Source organism: Podarcis bocagei, assembly GCF_964188305.1.
Source record: "Podarcis bocagei genome assembly, chromosome: 7".
NCBI lineage: Eukaryota > Metazoa > Chordata > Lepidosauria > Squamata > Lacertidae > Podarcis > Podarcis bocagei.
The window spans coordinates 44,681,575-44,702,428 of NC_138132.1; the positions used below are offsets into that span (position 1 = coordinate 44,681,575).

The 20,854-nt window shown below is 41.2% G+C and overlaps 1 protein-coding gene across 1 annotated transcript in view; it reads right to left on the minus strand.

Annotated features, from left to right (window-relative positions):
- VAT1L (vesicle amine transport 1 like) overlaps positions 1 to 20,854 on the minus strand; it is a 58,368-nt gene that overhangs the window by 34,547 nt on the left and 2,967 nt on the right. The window contains exons 2-5 of the mRNA XM_081202725.1: positions 14,379 to 14,508; positions 11,882 to 12,097; positions 6,518 to 6,660; positions 2,373 to 2,476 (exon numbers count right to left, since the gene is read on the minus strand). Of these exons, the coding sequence (XP_081058851.1) occupies positions 2,373 to 2,476; positions 6,518 to 6,660; positions 11,882 to 12,097; positions 14,379 to 14,508 (593 nt within the window). The remainder of the gene's footprint in view (positions 1 to 2,372; positions 2,477 to 6,517; positions 6,661 to 11,881; positions 12,098 to 14,378; positions 14,509 to 20,854) is intronic.

The window sequence follows — 20,854 nt, forward strand, 5'->3', positions numbered from 1 at the left end:
ATAGTGTTCACAGCCAAAAGGGATAAAAATAAGATGAAAAGCAAATGTTACAGACTCAGAAAACTAAAACCAATACAGCCATTTCTACCATTATGTAAGACACCCTGAGAACAGTAATAGTTGGCATATAAATGGTAAATAAAACTAAAGTCTCTGAAAGAGTCTATGTCCTTGACAGTGAAGGGAAACAGAGATGAACCAGCCAGGGCTTGGCAGTGTACACGTTTGCACACTGACTTGTAATATTTTTGAGGAAGGGCAGTTGAGAAATATTTTAACTGAAATGTGTGTGCAGAGAGCAGGCTTTTCCAACCTGATGTCCTCCAGATGTTTGGGGATTGTATTATTCCCCATGGATGAGGATTTTCTGGTATGAACACACCACCTGTTGCTACTATTGATCCAGACCATTTTGCGGACACCAAGTTGGGGAAAAGCTGGTGCAGAACATCTGCTCTATTGGTGTAAACATATTGTCAAGATCCCAGATGAACGAGTTATTTTGTATGCATCCATAATTATGGAAAACTAGGAGAATCTAGCAGTATGAACTGATGATCAAAGACTGATTTGTAATAACTAAGGATGCTGCCTGCTATGTTTTGAGTGTTTTCTTGTCATTTGCTTTTGTGAGGGGAGAGAGAGAGAGAGAGAGAGTGTGTAATCCAATTGTGCTGGAAGATGGTAAGTGAACCAGCATGCTTGATAGGCCTGATGATTCTGGGGAGAACATCCTGGCACTCACAGAGCCTGCCCACAGACGCTATGCCAACCTCATCATGGGCCTTTCACCCCCACCAGTCCCAGGAACTGCCAGATGACTAAATGCCCAATAACAGCAAAGTGGGCAGGGGGGAGCTGTCATTGTCAAATGTAGACGAGAACTGAACTCTTAAGTATGGTGCACTCTCTGGCATACAACCACAGAGCCAAATTCTATTCTGAAGAATTCTTTCAGAGATTGGGGAGAGGGGGTCCTTCTGTTTTTCTTCCAAGAGCATCCTTTGTGCACAAAGAGAAATTGGGCTCATAGCCCAGATTCCTTGGTCCTCTCTTGGCAGGGAAGGGTGCTTTCTCTGTGCTGCCAAAAGGATACTTTGTGAGGCAGGGGAAGTGAAATCCTTGAGAGATAATGTGAGGAGAGGGGTTTCTGCTAAACCTTTTGATATCATTGACAGGGCCTTTTCCCCCTCTCTGGGTTTGCTTTATATCCTGCCTCAGCTCTCTGCTCCGCATCCCCCTCCATGACTCAGCTGTCAGGGTCAATCGTGCAATGATGGCTGCATTCAAATCAAGACTTGAGATCAGTGTCTCCCAATCCAGAATCTGGAACAGACCATGGGGAGCTAAACTAGGGGATGCTGCCAGAAGAGGGACTTGAGCTGGATCCTGAATTGTAGCAGGAAGTAGATACTGCTCACACATATTTATGTTAAGACTCGACAATCTTACAGCTTGGTGAAATGCAAGCAAAGCACTGAATCAGGGAGCAGGTGAGTTTCTTATTTAAAAAAGTAAGAATAGTGAACCTACATTTTGCCCTATATCTCAGGTTCTTCAAATGCTAGAAGCCTATTCTCTCCACGACACCCACCCCCCAATGAAAGCTACTGATCTGGCGATAATGGTTAATGGTGTGCCTGTGTGCAACTGCCCCTTTGCCCCCTGGATACCCTCATTGTATGAAAAGGTAAAGGATGCCTGTAAACCAGATGCCCATTGCATTGCCTAGAGCTGGTGTAAGTTTCTCTTATGTTCCTTCAAGGTTCAAACTCCAAGGATTAGTATGAAAGCAGACTCAGAGGCAATTCAAATGAATTAGCACTTTTATGTTAGCGATGCTGACTGGGGCTGATGGCACCTATGGTCCATAATGTTCAGAGGCCTATCCCTGCATTAAGAACAGGTGAACATGCAGCCCCAGTCACATATGTCCTGAAGCTGCCCGCTTCTTCCATGTATGTATGTGTCTGCGTATGTCTCTCTCTGTACAGTAATGTCAGAATGGAATTATTTTCACTTGCTTCCCAGAACAGTAGCTGTGATGCTTTTGGTTGAGGATAAAATGAGACAGAGAACCATGTATGCCACCACAAATTCTTTGGAGAAAAGGGTGTCATATATTTGTAATAATAATAATAATAATAATAATAATAATAATAATAATAATAATAATAATAGTTTTATTTGTCCACTGAGGCCACAATGATTGTTCATGCATACTGCATCATAGAGCAGTTCTGAGTCGATGTCATCCATTTCCACCATATGAGACACCATAGATTGATACTAATGACGATCTGAGTTGGCTACCATCGAGTGGCGATTGGCGGAGCGGGTGAGGGTTTATTTGCCAGCTGACTTTCACTCACCATATAAAATGTAAGTCCCGAGTGGTTTGAGAAGACTGAGACCTTTGCCTGTATTTTCTCCACAAAGGCAGTCCAGGACAATGTCTACGCCGTCTGCAGAGATTCTAAAAAGCAACAGACACAAATTAAGACAATGCGGCTTGCTGCCTTCGACTCCATAGACCTCGGAAGATTTTCTGAGGAACTGAAACCCATACACATCTTTTAAAAATGGGGCTGCATACAGCTAAGTCATATTCAGAGCAGACCCATTGAGAATGTAAGTTTGTCATGCCGATCGATTTCAGTGGGTCCACCCTGAGTATAACTTAAATGGACTCATGAACCACAAGAAGGAATAAATGGTTCAAGTACTCACCACCACAGCCTACTCCTAAGAGACAGATGCATAAATGTGCCAAGGGCCATAGATAAAGCACTTGCCAGTGTGAACATTCCTGTCTTATTTAAATGCAGCTGCTGCATTTGTTAGACTTATACTCATGCCTTCTGAGAAAGGCTGCAATCTGTGGCTCAGATGACACTCACATGATAACAGGGGGCGAAATCAGGGGTTCCTATGGGTTGTTATTTTTAAAGTTCTGCACAATTATGTGCAAATGGTACAGAATGGATCAGGAAAGGGAATGAAATGGAACTAGACTGGATTAGTCTTCTCATTCCTAGAATTAACCATACAATTAAGATTTGCTGAGTCTCCTTAGACACCTTGTAACTTAGGTTGCAATCCTATACCTACTTGGTATGGACTCTGTATATATTGGGCCAATTTAAATGATGGGACTATAACCAGACAATTAAGTGAAACAAACCAGGGAAGTTAAAACTACAGGTTGTTAACCTCTGCAGCAGACTACAGAGGAAGAAAGGAGATATAAAATGTCATTATTTATTGCTATTGCAATTTTACAAGACAGGATGGGAGCAGAGGCCGTCACCACAGAAATAAAGATAAATTACAGCTCAGTTTATAGGAGTGCATAAAGACAACAAAAGCAGGGATTGTGAGCATTTTAAGTTAAGAAGTAACTGTAGTTACAACTGATTGTAAGGACTCCACTGAACACAGACATTTGCTTTGCATAATCATGTCCCCCCTTTTTTGAGTGAGGCAAGCCAGTGTGGTGTAGTGGTTAGAGCAGGGTTAGCCAGCATGCAGCCCATGAGTCACATACAGCATACAATAGGTTTTTTGTGCCCCTGTCATTTTTTTTAAAACCCACACATTTCACTTAAAAGTAAGAATACTTTGCCTAAGGTGACACGATGCCAAAAGAATTCTGTGGCCCCAGAATTTGTCTATTAGTGTGTGTGTGTGTGTTGGAGACAGCATCAACATTTATTGCTCCACCCACTTTCCATTTTGGTTTAGCCTACCAAAGGCATAAGGTCCCCAGAAGATTATTCAGAAAGGGAAGTGACCATTAGGCTGAATAAGTTTTCCCAGATCTGCCTTAAAGGATAAAAAGCCAGGATTCAAACTGTATTCCCCTTCTTGCTTAAATGGCAATTTCTGGTTTCTTGTTTTGTTTTTTTGTTTAATAATTCTTCATCCTAACCAAACCTGTGAAATCCTGGCAATAGGCGAGATTGACTGCACTCTGCAATTATAAACTATATTTGTGTCACTGATCATAGCAGTTGTAAAAAAAAAAAAGAGAGAGAGAGAGAGAGAGAGAGAGAGAGAGAGAGAGAGAGAGAGCGCTAATTTTAATTAAACAGTTATGGAAATGATTGGTGCAGCTAAAATGGATAATTGCACCCTAGAGAGACTGAAAGGCATAAGGTACACCAAACATTTTTTAATCCACACAAAAGGCATTTATTTTATAGCAATGATACTGTTTGAAATTAGATAATAGCACCTATAGTCATAGCACAGACTAAACTTTGTGGCCTGAAAGATGATTTTTCTTTCTTTTTCGAAAACAAGAAGAGTACCTGCCACTAGATGGGTGATTTAGGAAAATATGGAATACTAGAGAGGCCTTGACCAGAAGTCGGATGACTGCAAGCTGCAATATGTTCCTGTGGTTGTGCAATAACATCATGAAACCCTTTGCTATTATACACCATGTGACATTTCAGCACCACATAAAGCAGGCTGATTGCTCAGTTCCATGGGAGCATAAGGCTTGTTGGATAAGCAGGCAGTGTCTGATTACAGTCAATTCAAGTCAGAAAACAGAAAGGAACAGGACCTTGGACAGTTCCCAAAAGGCCTGCTAAGGCACCCATAGGAGCTGTTGTCTCCACATGGTGCAACAGCCAACTGAAGCCTTAAATAAGTTGTTGTTCTTGATATATTTTTTATACCCCACCTTTCTCCCTGTTGGAGACTCAAAGGCAGCTTACAAATAAAATAAGGACAGGTAAAATAAGTTGACCAGCCCCCAAGTATGGTTGGCTGTGCCTCTACAGAGGAGTTGGCAGGCTGGCTACAGGGCCCTCACATTATTTTGACTTCTTTAAGGCTGAGGAGATAGAGGTACTCTGGGGACTCATCTCCAGGGTCAGAGGATCCCCCGCCCCTCCCAGTGAGAAAATAGGTTGAACCTCATCCACCTCTGTGTCTTTTGCCATGCACAGTAAAGTGCCCAGGTTGCTTGTCATGATGCTAGATGTGATTGCTGAATATGTTCCACTTGACAGCAGAATGAATGGGAGCAGAGTATCAAGAAAGAATACCCTAAATTGCAATGCCATTTTTGCAAATTATGACAAAGAAGAAAACCTCCTTTCACTTGACTCTGGAGATCTCAAATGCTGCTTCCAGAAATAACAACTCATCATTCTGGTTTAGTTTGAGAATGCCCTAGGGAGAAACCTGAGCCCCTGCCCACTTAGCTCAACTGAGGTACTGGTTTGCATTTTAACAGGTGTCAATTGGATTTTCCACCTCTTTTCATCTTAGTAAGTTGAAACAATTTTATTGAAAGATATAATCCTTTGCCCCAAGCAATAAAAAAAGGAGTGTAAGCTAATAATATCATCTTTTGATGAGCTTCCTCTTGTAAAAGCACAATGATTAGCCTTTCCTTTCAGAAACTAAAAAACACTTTTCATGTAGACATCATCCTCTTTAGAGCCAGTTCATCCAATATCTTTGTCGTCCTCAAGAGCAGTCCTGATGCTTATCTAAGAATATAAGGGCAAAATCTCAGACCTTCCTTGCTACCTCATGGAAGTTCCTAGAACATGAGTCACTTGCAAGGCATGGGCAAGGAAGGTTACATGGGGAATGGACAAGCACACAGATCTTCTCTAGTCTCTTGTGCAGCCTGCTTGAGTGCCAAGGCACATGCGTAAATGATGAAAGGGGGAAAGCAGGGCTCTATTGAGACATCTTGGCATCCTTCCTAACAGACACTGCATCGATGGTGTAAGTGGATCATGCTCGTAGCATGCAAAGCTGCTGGAGCACAAAGATAGTTAAATGGTCATTCTGTGATAACCACAGCAGCTGGAAAAACTGATGGGATTTGCTGCTGTAATCTATATTTATGGTGTTTATTAGTTGCAGTTTTGCACTCAGGTGCCTCAAAACAACTTACATGGTGAAAATAAAACAACAAAAACATTAAAAGCAGATAAAAATAATAAACAAAAACTAAAATACTCATCTGGCAGTATAGTTAAAAGGAGCAAGTCCTCCCCACATCAGTTAAAGGATGAGCTGAACAAAGAGACATCAATTACCCTCCCTGTTAAAAAGTCATAAGTCTGTGTAAATTAGAATGCGTGTGTCTGGTGCCTAAAAGCAGGTTGCAAAGGTGCCAGGTGTGGTTCTCTGGGGACAGCCTTCCACAATTAGGGAGCCATCCCATAATTCTCAATGAAGGATTATAAACACACCCACCTATAAGTATGATGAAAGCTTACAAAATAGGACAACAGAAATCATATACTGAACATAGCTCACATTTTAGGTTGTATCCAACTAAGCTCTACTCTACCTGGAAGGGAGAGCAGGATATAAACTAGATAATAATAGATAATAAATAAATACTCAGAGTACACCCATTGAAATTAACAGACCAAGTTAGTTATGCCCATGAATTTCAGCAGGTCTACTCTGAGCATGAATAACACTTTGCTAGCTTTTATAGTTATTCTCAACAAGTAAAATAAAGCAAATCTCTTACTTTTTAACTTCTTGGACGTAATCTGCATTTCGGTCAAACAGGTGGGTTACAGAATCTTTGATTGCCTCATGCTTGAAGGAAGAAGCTGTTCCAAACACGGTAACGTCGGGGACTGTTGAGCAGAGCTGAGCAACGGCTTGTCCCTGCAAATGCACCACTGCATTAGCTATTCTGACAAATGGAGTCTTTTATCTATCTTTTATTTATTTGGACCCCTTGGTTTAGACCCTCTCGGTTGCTAACGAAGTCATATGTCCCCTCCTGCAAATGAGACAAGCAATGAGACAAGCAATGGGGGAATTGGGTTTCTTTTCTAGACCAGGAAGACCTTGTTGCTCAAGAAAGGCTCAAGTGGACAGCCAGGAGGTTCCAACAGCCAGCCTGAGTTCGTGGAGTTAGTCCAGCTTCTGAAGATACTTCATTCAAAAGCTGCCAGCAGTTCAGTGTTTCACCACAACGGACAGCTATAGATGGACTCAGCTATTCTGAATGCTGACGTGTAAAGAGCATCCAGAGAAGAATACATGGGTGTTTAAAATTCAGGATCCAGTTTCATCAATTTTCATTTTGGAATTCTCTAGCATTTAATGGAAGCTGATATTATTGGTGTTACTGATCGAGTCTCTTCTGTTTTAAATCTTCCTTCTTTGAATGTATATATATATATTGTTGTGTTGTTTCTCTAAAATGTTGTTAGCAACATTGAAAAATCTTTAACTTAGAGATAGGAAAGTAATACTTTCAATAAATAACAGGTTCCCCAACTATGTGCCACAGACCACCAGTGGTTTCTGAGTTTCATTCAGGAGATATGTGGCATGTCTGTGAGGAACACTTAAAATCTATAAATTCAAGGTGTAATATAATAAAATGCAATATAACAAATAAAAGAAGCAATGAAATACATTTAAAGTCACACAGCATCTAGCACACTACATTACAGGTGCTAAAATAGGCAGATTTCTTTCTTTTAGTGATCCATCAAAACTCTCAGTGAATTTCACATGGTCCATGAGAAATTCATTTTGGGAATCAATGTATTAAATCAAATGAATATAATGATGAGTGAGAAGCTACCACCTGTAGTTCAGGAACTCACCACCTGGGGCAGCTGTGCACAGACCCAGCTGTTCTTTCTATACTGCACTTCTCCCTGTCCAGGATCCCCAAACACTTTTACTTGTGTCCACCCCTTTGGCCTTCTCCAATATCTTAGAGACAAAACACTTGATCACGTATCTATTGCTGGACTGTACCACTTCAAGTGAGGTGGGAGGGTTGTATGTTTGAATGAATATCTTGCCCATTACAGGTTTGCAGGCCAGGAGGAACCTAACTCAGATTCTGTTTTTAAAGGTGTAAAGTGAGTCTTCTTCCAGACAACAGCCATGGAACAGTCAAAATTATAATGATTTTAAAGTGATATTAGCATAGCACCCTGATTGAAGACCTAATTATATTTTTTAAAAAGGAAAACCTCCATCAAGTGTTTTGAAAATGCAGACTAAAATGTACACATATGATGCATTGGATTTCTAGGTTCAGCAAGTTTGCACTGACAATGGATATTCAATATGTGCAGGAAGGCAACAGCATTAGTTGAGGGTTCTTACAAAAAGGGAAGCAAAGCTGCACTCTGACCCAGCTAAGTTTTGTAGTTCAAACATATGACATTCCCTTTGTAGTCAGCTCAAACTGTTTTGAGTCAAACTTGAAACTGGAGATCACGTTGCTGCTATAGGGTAGCAATCAATGCTTCTGCATGAATCTCTTTTTGATTTTAGTTCCTGAGGGAAATAATATTTGAATGGAAAAAAATGTCAATAGTCACTCTGTTAAACCCTGTTCTTGGACTGAAACTGATTTAGGGCACAAGACAGGAGTGCCTGGCATGCTCCGGTCCATGGGGTCACGAAGAGTCAAACACGACTAAACAACAACAACAGACATTACATTAATGGCATGAACACAATTAGTGTACATATCAGTTGTTGGGGGGGTTGAGCAACAAGACTGCAATGGGTGGGGAAGGGGTATTTAACCCCTTCCATTCTTACATGGTCCCCCTTCCATTGGTTTGCTATTTGCATCCATAGTGAAATTTACAATCCATCTCTCTTCTCAGGGAACTCTGGGAATTGTAGCCCTGTCCGCACAGGGCTACAATTCCCAGGGGCCTCCTAACAAATCTCAGCACCCTTTACAAACTACTGTTTCCAGGATTCTTTGGGGGAGGGGAGCTGTGGCTGTGGTATCATACTGCGTTAAATGCATGGTACAGATGAAGCCACAGTTGTGTATGCACAGGCTCTGTTCAGAACTTTAGTTGACTGGGTGGAGGTTGGGAATTAGAATAGTTAGCCAGAACCCTTGTGTGATAATTGAGTAGGTGAGAGGCCTTAAGTCTGTCTTCCTCTCTTCCCTTTAGGCTTCAGCCATAGAGGCAAAGGAGCATTGCACCAATGTTTTTCCCGCACAGTCAGTGATATGGGTAAGCTCAGGTGATGGCATAGGAGGTTAACCAAGTGTTTCGGAACAGCTCCTGCAATGCTAAAGAGCTCCCCTAAGTGGTGTGCCAGTCAAGGTCCCAAATGGAAGAGAAGAAAGCCTCTTGAAGGCCAAGTGGTATAATCAGCATGGCATATTGTGATTTACATTGATCTCTTCCTCTGAGAGCCAGACATAGCAATAAATTAGAATGAAAGAGCACACAGACCTTTCAATGCCCTCCTTGGTACAGATGAATGAGTAGCCTGGTGTATGCTCAACCCCCAAAATCAATTGGGCCTTTCAAGCATTCCTTTTCAACACTTGGAATCAAAGCTGTGGGTGTGCTCAAATCCTGTTCCCAGAAGGGGACATTAGGAACAGGAAGGAGATACCCCAAGTCCAATTTTTAATGACTACACTACACTGGTTTTCTGGACATCAGAAAACTTCTGGGTTAAGAAATATACTTTCTGTCTTTTTATTGCACTACAAAGCAGGGAGGATGCAACAATTGTGGGCTCTACTAATCCACTTTTGTTCAGGTCTTCACAAAACTCAGAAGAGGCCTTGGCTATAGCTTCCAACACATCAGATTTTTCAGAAAGCAAATGTGCCCTTAGATGCTTAAAATGCATTAAGCAGGGAAACTGAATTTTGCACTGATGTGAACAAAACAAGCACCAATGCTCTGATGCCACAGGGACCCCCTTGATTTTTCTGGACATTTCAGTATGCCCATGACATTTGGGAACAAAGTGGGTACATTCAAGGCCCTTGAATTTATTATCAGGAGAAGTCCAGAAACGTCTAATCAGAAGCCATTTCCAAGGCCTGTTGTCCTGCATTATTCATAATGAACTTTATGTGCAGCTAAAGTTGTTGCAGTGGATTAATATGTGGAGATTTAGTGTGGGAGCCTCTGGCTTAATGTTCTTGTGACTTTGGCAGTTCATTCTCTCTGATGCTTAGCTGGATGCCAACACCCCTAAATAATTTCTTTACTGTTCAGATTCGGGAGGATGGTGGAGTGAATTTAAAAGTAGGAAGGTTTTGTAAAACTAGGTTTTAACCCATCCTGGTGTACAATTAAGAACATATGAATCATATGAACATATGAAGAGCAGCTCTCCTGGATGAAAATGATGAACCACCTAGTGTATGTTGGCAATGTGTCCTACTGTACAGAAGGCAATCCTGTCTGAATGGTTTTCTGGTCCAAGTTCCATTTAAAGATAAATAACTCTCAAGACTGCAGAGTAGGGGCCTTGAAGTGGCCCACCACAGTTCCTGTTTACCCAGGCTTTTGGATCTCAATTTAGCAATAATGTGGAATAAGCCAGGCCTGGTCTGATGCTCAACATTTAGTGGAGTAGGATTTGACCCTTTTTATTCTTGTTGACGGATGAGCACTTTTATTATTCCTGTGTTATATCATCTGTTGTTGATTTTAAATGTTTGATAAGTGGATGCAAATATTAATATTCTGTAAGCTACTTTGACACATTTTAAAAACGCAAATAATAATAAAATATAGTAATTATTTCTACATTTGCATCTATTCACATAAATTAGCATATGGAAATGTTATGCAAATCCAAATCCTCTTCTGCCCTCCTTTTTTGTTATTAATTTCCTACCCTTTCATGATATATTAAGTGGCTTCCCTAAATATCAGGTTGTGGCCATCACTACAGCTTGTGACAGTGAACTCCTTAAGTTAATTACACACTGAAGGGATACTTGCATTTGAATTACTGTCAGTCAGGGTCAGACTAAATGTGATGTTTGTTATGCAGTTTGGCATTGAGTAGCTGTGGTTTTTTTAATAAAAAAAACTAAATAGCAAGTGGTGCGGGATGTGGTGAGGTAGGGAGAAAGATTTGGATCCTCTATGCACTGTGGGAAGAGAGAGGCTTTCACAAGGGTAGGAGGAATGTTTTTCAGCCCAAGGGCCACATCCCATTCTGGGCAACCCTTTGTTGCCCTATTTTGCACCTTTTCCAGTCTCATTATACCTTTCTTTTCCTTTATTTGCTTCTTTTCTTTTTAAAAAGCATAACTAGAAATGTGCAGTGTATTTCAAAGGCTCTTTCTCTTCCCCTCTTTTGGACATGTGCCTCATGATTTGCAATTTCATTGGGGCAACGATCTGCCCTTCTGCTTCCTGCAAAGCACTGTTTATTTAAGTTAAAGAACACACTGACACGGACCACAATTGCTCTGTGGAGTCCCTAAGCCCAACATTATTTTTTAAAGCTCTGTGTTATTTTCAAATCCCACACTTGGGATTTTTTTTAAAAAAAAAACATTCAACAAGAATAAAACAGAGCCCCTCTGTACTGTACTGAGCTGTAATAAGATTATAAATTCCAGTCCTTTACTGCAATGGGTCATTCATCTTAAACACAATTATTTGGGGCTAAAGAGATTTTGTGCTAAAATGATTTTTATCCTTGTTAGGGCCAGTTGTAGCCTGCATGGTCAGGATTTTGGCAGACAGTGATGATGGGCCCCCAGAGCTTGCAATCTTCTTTTCCAAATACCTTCCCAAATCTTTCAGGTTGGTTATTTCTTTTAGTGATGGGGTGGGGGCAGTGGTTGTCAGATACAGAAGAGGCAAACCTCCACCCACTGGCTGTTGAGTTGAGATTGAGTTAAGGGGATCCAGACTCAAGAACCATCCAGTTTGATCTCTCTCCTTCTGGGGAGTGAATCGTCAGAGTTTAAGGAAACACTCCAGCGAGGCAAAAAAAAAAAAAAAAAACAACCCCCACCACAAAAACAAACCACTCAGAGGGGCTGAGGTTTGACTGAAATTTGACACACAGGTTGAAAGTTATAATTCCTTTTCGGACAAAAGTTAAGCCAACTTACCACACCGCCGCCTGCAGAGTGAACCAGCACCGACATGCCTTCTCGCAAGTTGGCGACTTCAAAGAGCATCATGTATGCAGTTACAAAGTTCATAGGAAAAGCAGCAGCTTCAGAAAAGCTCATATCATCAGGGATTTTGTACACAAATTCAAGAGGTGTGCACACAACTTCTGCCCAGGCATTGTAGTTGACAAAAGCCATGACTCTGTCTCCAATCTGTAGACATTTTGGGGGGAAACACACATTCGGGTTACGGCTTTCAGGATGTCCCTGGCAACATGGCTACAGAGGAATGGAAAGCTCAACAGGGAACTTTTTATGTCATTGCAGGCAGGCACAATTGTTCCCAGTGGGGAACAGTTCACACATTTACCTACCAGCCATTGAATGTATGTCTAGCATATAAGGATCAAATGACACACATGTTGCCAAAACAGTGGTCTGGGATAAGAAATATGATTCAAGGCTTTTAATTCTTGCCTCAAATATCAATTTGTGCCCATAAAGACTTTCCCTCTGTGGATTTCCCATAGTGCCTGCCCATTTCCCACTAAAAATAGAAAGAAGGCTTGAAATAAACATCTACCATAGTTAACAGACTATGTTGAAGTGTGTGCTTGCTATGCCCATAAAATTTTATTTGGTTTGCAGATGTGCCCAGGGCCTAAAATGTTGGTGACTCCTTGGACAGTGTTAAACAACAGCCTCCAACACTGCTATTTCAATCAACATAGAACCCGCTGCAACTAATTTAAAGTAAAAATATACATGTTGGGAGATTTAACTGCATGCCTGTCTCATATCATTATGTTTCTCTATAGCTCTTATTCAGTCAGGTCAGGGAGGTTTCTTATAACTTGCCTTTTAAAAAAAAGGACAGGCAAATTGGAACTGCACAGCTCCTTTGTAGATAATGAATTATCTCAAAATCCCGCCAATCCCTAAAGTTTAGAAAAGTTGCAATAGAGGAGAGCAGCAAATTATCCTACTGACCTCAATGAACAGGTTTTTTCATCTTCTCTGATCACTCCTAGTGTTATATCAGTGCATATTTTCAAGTTCTTAGCGACATTTTTGGACTTTGCTGGAATTATCTTGAAATTATCACAAGTGTATGTGTGTGTGTGTTTTAGTATAGATTGTATTTTTACTGCAAACTTTATATCATTGCCTTCTCATACCTACAACCAACTTTATCATTTCCTTTTGACAGATTCTAAAATAGGAAAGCAATTCATATTACTCTTCTGACTGAAATTCAATTACAAACAAAGAGATACTACACCAGAAGAAAAGGTTGGTGGTGGAGAGAGACTTATTTCAAATATGATGCAGTAGAAATCCTTTTTTAAAAAATGGAAATTGTTATTCTATATATCATGCTCAGCATGTTATGTTGAAGTCCATAAGAATAAAGATAATTTATTCGGTAATGTTCTCTGCAGGTTTTGCTATAGATAATCTTCACATTGATGCTCAAATATTTTTCAAGAGGAACATGCTGTTTTAGAGGACCCTAGAAGCTACTGAAATCCCGCCTCAAGAGTTCAGCTTGAACATGAGGACAAAAAATGTGTAGGGGGGGGGGTCAAATGCAAACCTACAGGCCTTGCCCACGATGTCCCTGCCTGTCTGATTCCCTTCCCTCTTCACTCCTGAACTTCATGTGCTAAGCACAAAAATCTGATGGCTTGTTAACTCCATTGACACACACACTCAGAAACCTCTCCATGATCAGGAACCCTACAAGTGATAGGGAACCCAACTAAAAACTTTGCCTGTGATTGGTTACTGGGTCAGGTATTTTGCCTGTGATCAGGAACCCGATCATGAAAGGAGTCCCCTTCAGAACTTCAGGGCACGCAGTGCCAGATTTAGGTGGTGCAGGCAGTTCCCCACACAGGGCACTGAGCTGAGGGGACACAAATTAGTGCACTTGAGAGCATGTGCAGAATGGGAGGCAATGGTGCCTCCATTTTTGCTGTATCAGCTACAGAAGCAATGACACTCATACCTGAACATCAGAAATAGAATAAGTGAGGCCTATAACAAAAGGCTGCAGTGTGGACTGTTCTTGTTCAGTCCCCTCCCTTCAGGAAACTTTATTCCATCCCCCTCACCCCCAGTTTGTCTACCACTGCCACAAATAGTCAATCAGCATTCTGTAGCCACTGAGCACACTTAGTCCTCATCTGGATATTTTTTATCTACCTCAGTGATTTTGCACACCTCCCAGTGTAATCATACCTCCCTCTTGTCTGTAGGTGGTGCCATTTTGGCTACATCACCTGAACGTCAAAAATAATGATGATATCATCATATGGGTCATTTTGATTTTCAACATCTTTATCAACAATCCCTATCGTTGAATGTGAATTTTTCACTTCTGTGGCATACCAAGTTGAAGTTTTCCTTGAGCTACCCACCACAACTGATATGTGATCATATCTAATAAATACATTGCCAACGTCCCAATCAGATATACATATGAGATTACCTCATAGCCTTTCACATTGTCACCCAGAGCTTCTACGATCCCAGAGCATTCAAATCCAGGCACAAGTGGAGTTTTGGGTGGATTGTCAATGTTCCCCTGCCGAACCATCAGGTCAATAAAATTTAACCCACTGTGGATAAAAGAAACAAGTAATGAGGATGTGTATCACAGTACAGTAAACAAAGGAGACAAAATGTAGGTTAGACTTACGCAATCTGGTGTCCTCTAGATGTCATGGACTAGTCCCATACATTGTGCCATCAAAACAAAACAATGACCATAACAGCCACAGGAGGCTTTGGCAGCACACTAATAACAAAACAACATTGTCTCAGTCAATTAAAAGTCCTGGGAGAAAAGGTGAGTCATTACCTGGTGCCCAAAAGATGTCAGTGAAGGTGCCAGGCAGTCCTCACTAGAGAGAGGATTCCACAGATGGGGAGCCACAACTAAATATGCCCCCTCTTCTGTCATCACCCTCCAAGCCTCCCTCAGAGGGCCACCTGGAGAAGGGCCTCTTAGAAAGTGCTAAGGGTCTGGATAGGTTCATATGCATAACATATAAAATGGAGTTTAGAGAAGTCTTTTCCAGGTTTCAACATCAATAGCATAGCCATCTCCTTCTGAATCTCAGGAATTGCATTACCCACCAACTGGTCACTGACAAACTGATGACACAGGTACAGGTGACACAATGCCAGAATTCTCTTTATATATTTAATATTGTCTTCTGTAAATAGATTATGTAGGATATACAGAGCATATTTGAAAAGCATAACTGACCTAATCCAGATGGGTATTCACTTTCTGCGTAAAGTCTGTGCAGCAATTTGACATGTCTTCTTATGAATTATTTGTACTTCACTGTTTGCATTTGTGAAGTCTTTCAAAGCTGTATTAAGAGACCATGCACAACCCACATTTGAAAAGCACATTTTAGAAGGGGAAAGGCCATATTATGTAATTCCAGCAACCACACTGACCTACAGAAAGCCATCTCTTATCCAAACATTGAGGTAGACACAGGATGGAAATGAAAACTGAACTGAGCATCCACAGCAAAAGACATGCCCATCAGGATTAAATGAAAAGCTCAAATCTTGATGCATGCTGGATTTCTCTTGAAAACCAGCTAGGGGTGGATATGACTTGGGAGAAATGGTCTCACAGGCCTAATTAGGACCCCTGGTGGGCCTTTATGCAACGTTCCCCAGGAATGTTGCATAACATTCTACCTGCGTTCTGAAGAACTCAAAAGTTTGCAATATTGCAATACAATATTGCAATATTGCAATACTTTGCAATATTTGAAATGGCCCTAATAAAGGTTTTGTTTTTCTGTGGATCCCACCATGGACCAACAAAGATACCTATGATAGCTTCATACTCATTGAGCTTCCCTTTCCTAGGGTGGCCGGGTGAAAAAGAGAAGTTTTTGCAGCTTTGATAAATCGTTTTAAGCTACACCTTTTGAAACTCCCTCTTGCACACAACTATTAAAGGTGTACAACCCCAGTGCTCCTTCTCTCCTGTCCATTCTAGACATTTTCATCTGGTGCTGAAGACTGAACCAAAGCTGTCCATGTGTTGGAAGAGTTTTTCCTCAACTTGAAAATGTCCTCACTGAATCTCTGGCAGACATGACTAATAGTGCAATCCTATACACATCTATTCAGAAGCAAGCCACACTGACTTCAATGAGACTTACTGCTAAGGAAGTGTGGCTAGGATGCAGCCTAAACAAAGCAAAATGGGATTAACTATATAAACCTTTTTCCTTGACTGGTTCTTCTGTAGGCAGACTCTGCTACAAGAAAATTTACACGGCAGAGTGTTCATACTGACATGAAAAATGTTTCACTGTATTCCCCACACTGTAAGAAAAACCCTTGAGACAGGCCATTTCCTTCTCTTTGTGTCCCCTCTGAATATCAGAAAATAATTAATGCTGTTTAAAGATAGAAACATGTTTACACGTTGCCTCTCTGTAGAGATGCCAGAGAAACTAACCATTACATTGCCTTTGAAGTCGCGTAACAGACTTGGATGTAATCTCAGAGAACAGCTTCAAACAAAGAATGTGATAACAACACATTAGTGGAACTAGATTGTTTTGCTTACTACTAGAAATTGGGGCCCCTCCCAATCCAAGGCAGATTCAAGTGTATAAGGGAGACACAGAACTCTCACTGCCTTACGGCACTCCCTCTAGTAGCAAACTCAGGTGGTGAGTGCCAAAACTAGGCGCATGTGTATCAGCAGCTTAGGATAACCCTAAATTTTGCAGACCTACAAAATCCCTAAGGGGCAAACCAGTCTAATGAGGACTGAGCCACAGAATGCTGAGTTGTTTGGAAAAGGAAAAATAGAAGCGGGTAGGAATGTGTTACTTTGATGGACTAGCCAGCTGGAATCAGGAATGGGGGCATATCTGTTAGGAATGTTGAGGAGACATTGCAGCATTTTGTTGCAGTTGACACTGGTCCTGTCTGTTTCATGCCATGGCAAGCTGTCATCAGACAACCTTCATGATCCAGGTTTTGGCTGCAGTTCTATACTCACAACCATTCTACATTCACTGAATGAGGTGGAGGCAGGGGGAATGGACTTGCATCCACTGCCCATATCTTTAACGTTGGCTGTACCCATGAACAGGGAGTACATGCATACAAGCGGGCATAATCACAGTTCACACATTCATTGAACATGGAATTGCTGTGTGAACAGGGCTTGCGAAGGATCAAAAAGCCCTGTTTTCAGACTTTGATACTTCTCCCTGTATTGCTTGCGCACCACATTTCAAATTTCTGTGTGGAGGTAAACACCAATTTTGATATCCCTTGTGAGCACCTGTGCAAGTCTGCTGGTTTCTTGTACACCTCTAAGCCAGGGGTAGAGAAACTGAAGCCCACCAGGTGATCCTGGACTACAACTGCCATAAATCCCTGCACATTGGCAGAGTGGAAATTGCACCCTGATGGAAATGATAGTACAAAACATCTGAAGGTCATGAGGTTGGGAGAGCTGCATTACTCCATGCTGACTCCTATAATATCACATCCTTCATGTGGGGATAAAGAGTTCTTGCACCAATTGTTCATATGCAAAGCAGTGTTCTGGGAACACTGAGCCGGGGATGTCTGAGTGGAAGCTAACACAGACATTAAAGACATAAAGGGCCTGACCCAGAAAAAAACTGAATGAAAAGCTGCATGAATACAAGACAACATTCATGAGGAGATCTAGGTCATTGGAAACATCAATGGAAATGAGTGCCTAATTTAATTATTGCTCCTGATTGCAAGTTGAGCACTGATTGGCTCTCTGACCCAGCCTCCAATTCTGCATCTATCAGATATTCCCTGCGCTTTCATATGTTCAGGGCAACATACAAGCTACAATAAAAGTCACAATGAAGCCCTAAAACCAAATGATATCCCTCTGCCTACTGTGACTCACATTGGTAGCACCAAATCTTATTAAGGCTAGAAACTCCATATTTGTATAAGTGGAAGATTAATCAACTAAGTGCTTTGTGATTTATGAGTAATATGGCAACTGGTAAGGCTGTAAGTTTTGGTTCTGGTATACTGATGTAGGCTGCTCCTAGACTTTGAAAATCCCTCCCTAGAGACATTAGACGGGCTCCCTTCTTGCTGTCTTTCCACCAGCAGGTGAAAAACACCTTCTTACACCAGCTGCTGTTAATGAAAGGCCTGGGCTATGCTGTTTTTATTGTAATAAAAAAAATCCTTCCTGTAGCACCTTAAAGACCAACTAAGTTAGTTCTTGGTATAAGCTTTCGTGTGCATGCACACTTCTTCAGATACCTATCTGAAGAAGTGTGCATGCACACGAAAGCTTATACCAAAAACTAACTTAGTTGGTCTTTAAGGTGCTACAGGAAGGATTTTTTTTATTTTGACTATGGCAGACCAACACGGCTACCTATCTGTAACTGTTTTTATTGTAATTATCCGTATGGTTTTTTTTTAAAAAATATATCTCTTATATTAATATATAGTTTTAATTCTGTAAATGTTTGTTTTTAAAGACCCCCCCCAATGTTTTTAGCTATTCCTATTTTATCTGTAAGCTGCTTTGAGTCCCTGTTAGAGAAAAAGGAGAGGTATAAATAAATATATACAACTACTGCTACTGCAACTACTACTAATGATACTGACTTTGCTGTGTATAACTGTCCAGAAACCATTTTGCTTTTCTGTTATTTCTTATAACATCTTGGGCACATCCAATAAGCCAAAAGGTAGGAGTTGCAGTTATAAGCACACTTATTTGGAGTTAGCCCCACTGAGGAAGAACTTGCTTCCAAGTAAAGATGCATAGGTTCCAATTGAATGGACTTGTCAGCATCCTTGTTACTTGTTTAGAAAAGGGAAGGGAGAGAGGAAAGTGATGCATGTAATATGCCTGAATCCCAGAGGTTGAAAAGAGCTAAAAATAACCTCATCCAGTTTCCTTCTGCAAGAAATGACTACGAACTCATCTCTTCAAATATCACACCAAATCACGCCACAAGCTAAGAACAGGCACATCACAGAAAATTGCTATACAACTGATATAGTAATTTGTATACAGTACAGTGGAACTTTGGTTCTCAAACGCCTTGGTACTCGAACATTCCGGCTCCCGAACACTGGAAACCCGGAAGTAAGTGTTCTGGTTTTCGAACATTTCAGAAGTCAAACGGACTTCTGGAATTGATTACGTTTGAGAACCAAGGTCCCACTGTATAGCTGTATATTCAAGAAAGAACTGTAATTTTTCAGATATCATGGGGTAAGGGAGGAATATCATTTTTTAAAAAACAAAACAAAACAACAGCATTCTGCTGTGTAAAACAACCTGCACGTAGAAAAAGAGCAGAGGTGGTAGATGGGCGACTCTGACCTTTCAGCCTGCAATGCCAGATGCATTTTAGAAGGGAGCCTTTTTACAAGGGTTGATTTAAAACAACAACCTCCTCTGCAGGGGTACAGTCCACTCTACCACTTCAGGACATTCTCTCCATGTCCTCATTCTCTCCATGTGTAGACCAAGCCTTAGTCATAAGTAAATTGGATCTGGGAGTTAGCACTGTTGAACCACTGAGAATACATCCATAACTACAGTAGACTTACACTGCTTTTTTAAAAAATCATCATTCTTCCTCAACATGAAACTCGGAAAATTCAGGATTGTCATTTATGTATCACTCGAAAATAAAGGGAGAATATATATTCATAGATGTGCATTATGGAATAATTACTATAACAGAAATACAATAAATTTCACTGTAATGGCCAGGAGCACAGGAAGCTGTTTCATACTGAGCCAGGCCTTTGCTTCACCTGGCTCACTGTTGTCTACACTCACTGGCAGTGGGTGTCCAGGATTTGAGACAGGGCTATGTCCCAGCCCTAACTGGAGATGTCAGGGATTAAACCAGAGACTTTCTGCCTGCAAGACAGATGCTACACTACTGAGCTACTACCCTTTTCCAAGTGATCTAAGTGACTGCAAAGTTTTCTGTCCACATTCTAACTGTTGAGGGCTGCCTTGGAGATGAAAGTTTTCCCTTGTTAGGGTTCTTATCTTTTAACCATACCTGGACTGGATAGCCCTTCAAACAGTGGACTTCCTCATAAAGAGAGCTGTCCTCTGTCAGTCCTTCAGAGAAGACTATCCTCTGTAGGTCATGAGACCACCTTAGCACCAAGGCAGCCAGCGACAATTTGTGATACACAATTAAACTGCTGTCCTAAGACAATCTAGCTTGATCAGATAAGTTTGAATGTTGCAAACCAAACAGAACTGAGTGGGTTTTTGAGAGAGAAAGCAACACTCACTGGATCCCTCTCTACACCTGACCCTTGGCAAAACAAACCTGATTCTAAAATAAGCATCTTAGCTTTCACCTTGACATTTTCTTTCCAGAAAATGCCAGGGCATTTGCGTAGTGAGAGCAGAGCACAGCTGTTTGCATGACAAAACTCTCCTTCCCTGGCATGTATGCCCAAAAGTCCTAACTTCTATGGATTTTGCTTGCAAAGAATTGAGGAATAGCATCCTGTATTGATTTTCTTTTTAAAATGTGGAGTTATATTGAAAAAGAGGCTGATGCTTCCACCATGGGTAGAGTGACTGTTCCTCATAGAGACACACCAGGAAACAAGCCAGGGACAGGGAAACCTCCTCCCCTTGGCGGCCAAAATATTTACATGGACTAAAGGATGAAAGTCCATGCTACTCACACACTGACAGTGAATATTTCCTTCAAAGGCCAAGATGGAGGTGTGAGCTCTCTCACCAACTTGGATTTCACTATGGCCTAGAGCAGGGGTGAGGAACCTCAGCCAATGCGGGTCTGCAAGGCTATTCCCCTCCCAACCACACCCACCCACCCACCCACCCACCCACCCGCAAATCATAGGAACCAACTCTTAGGGATAAAATATTTGAGGGTGCTGGGGGCC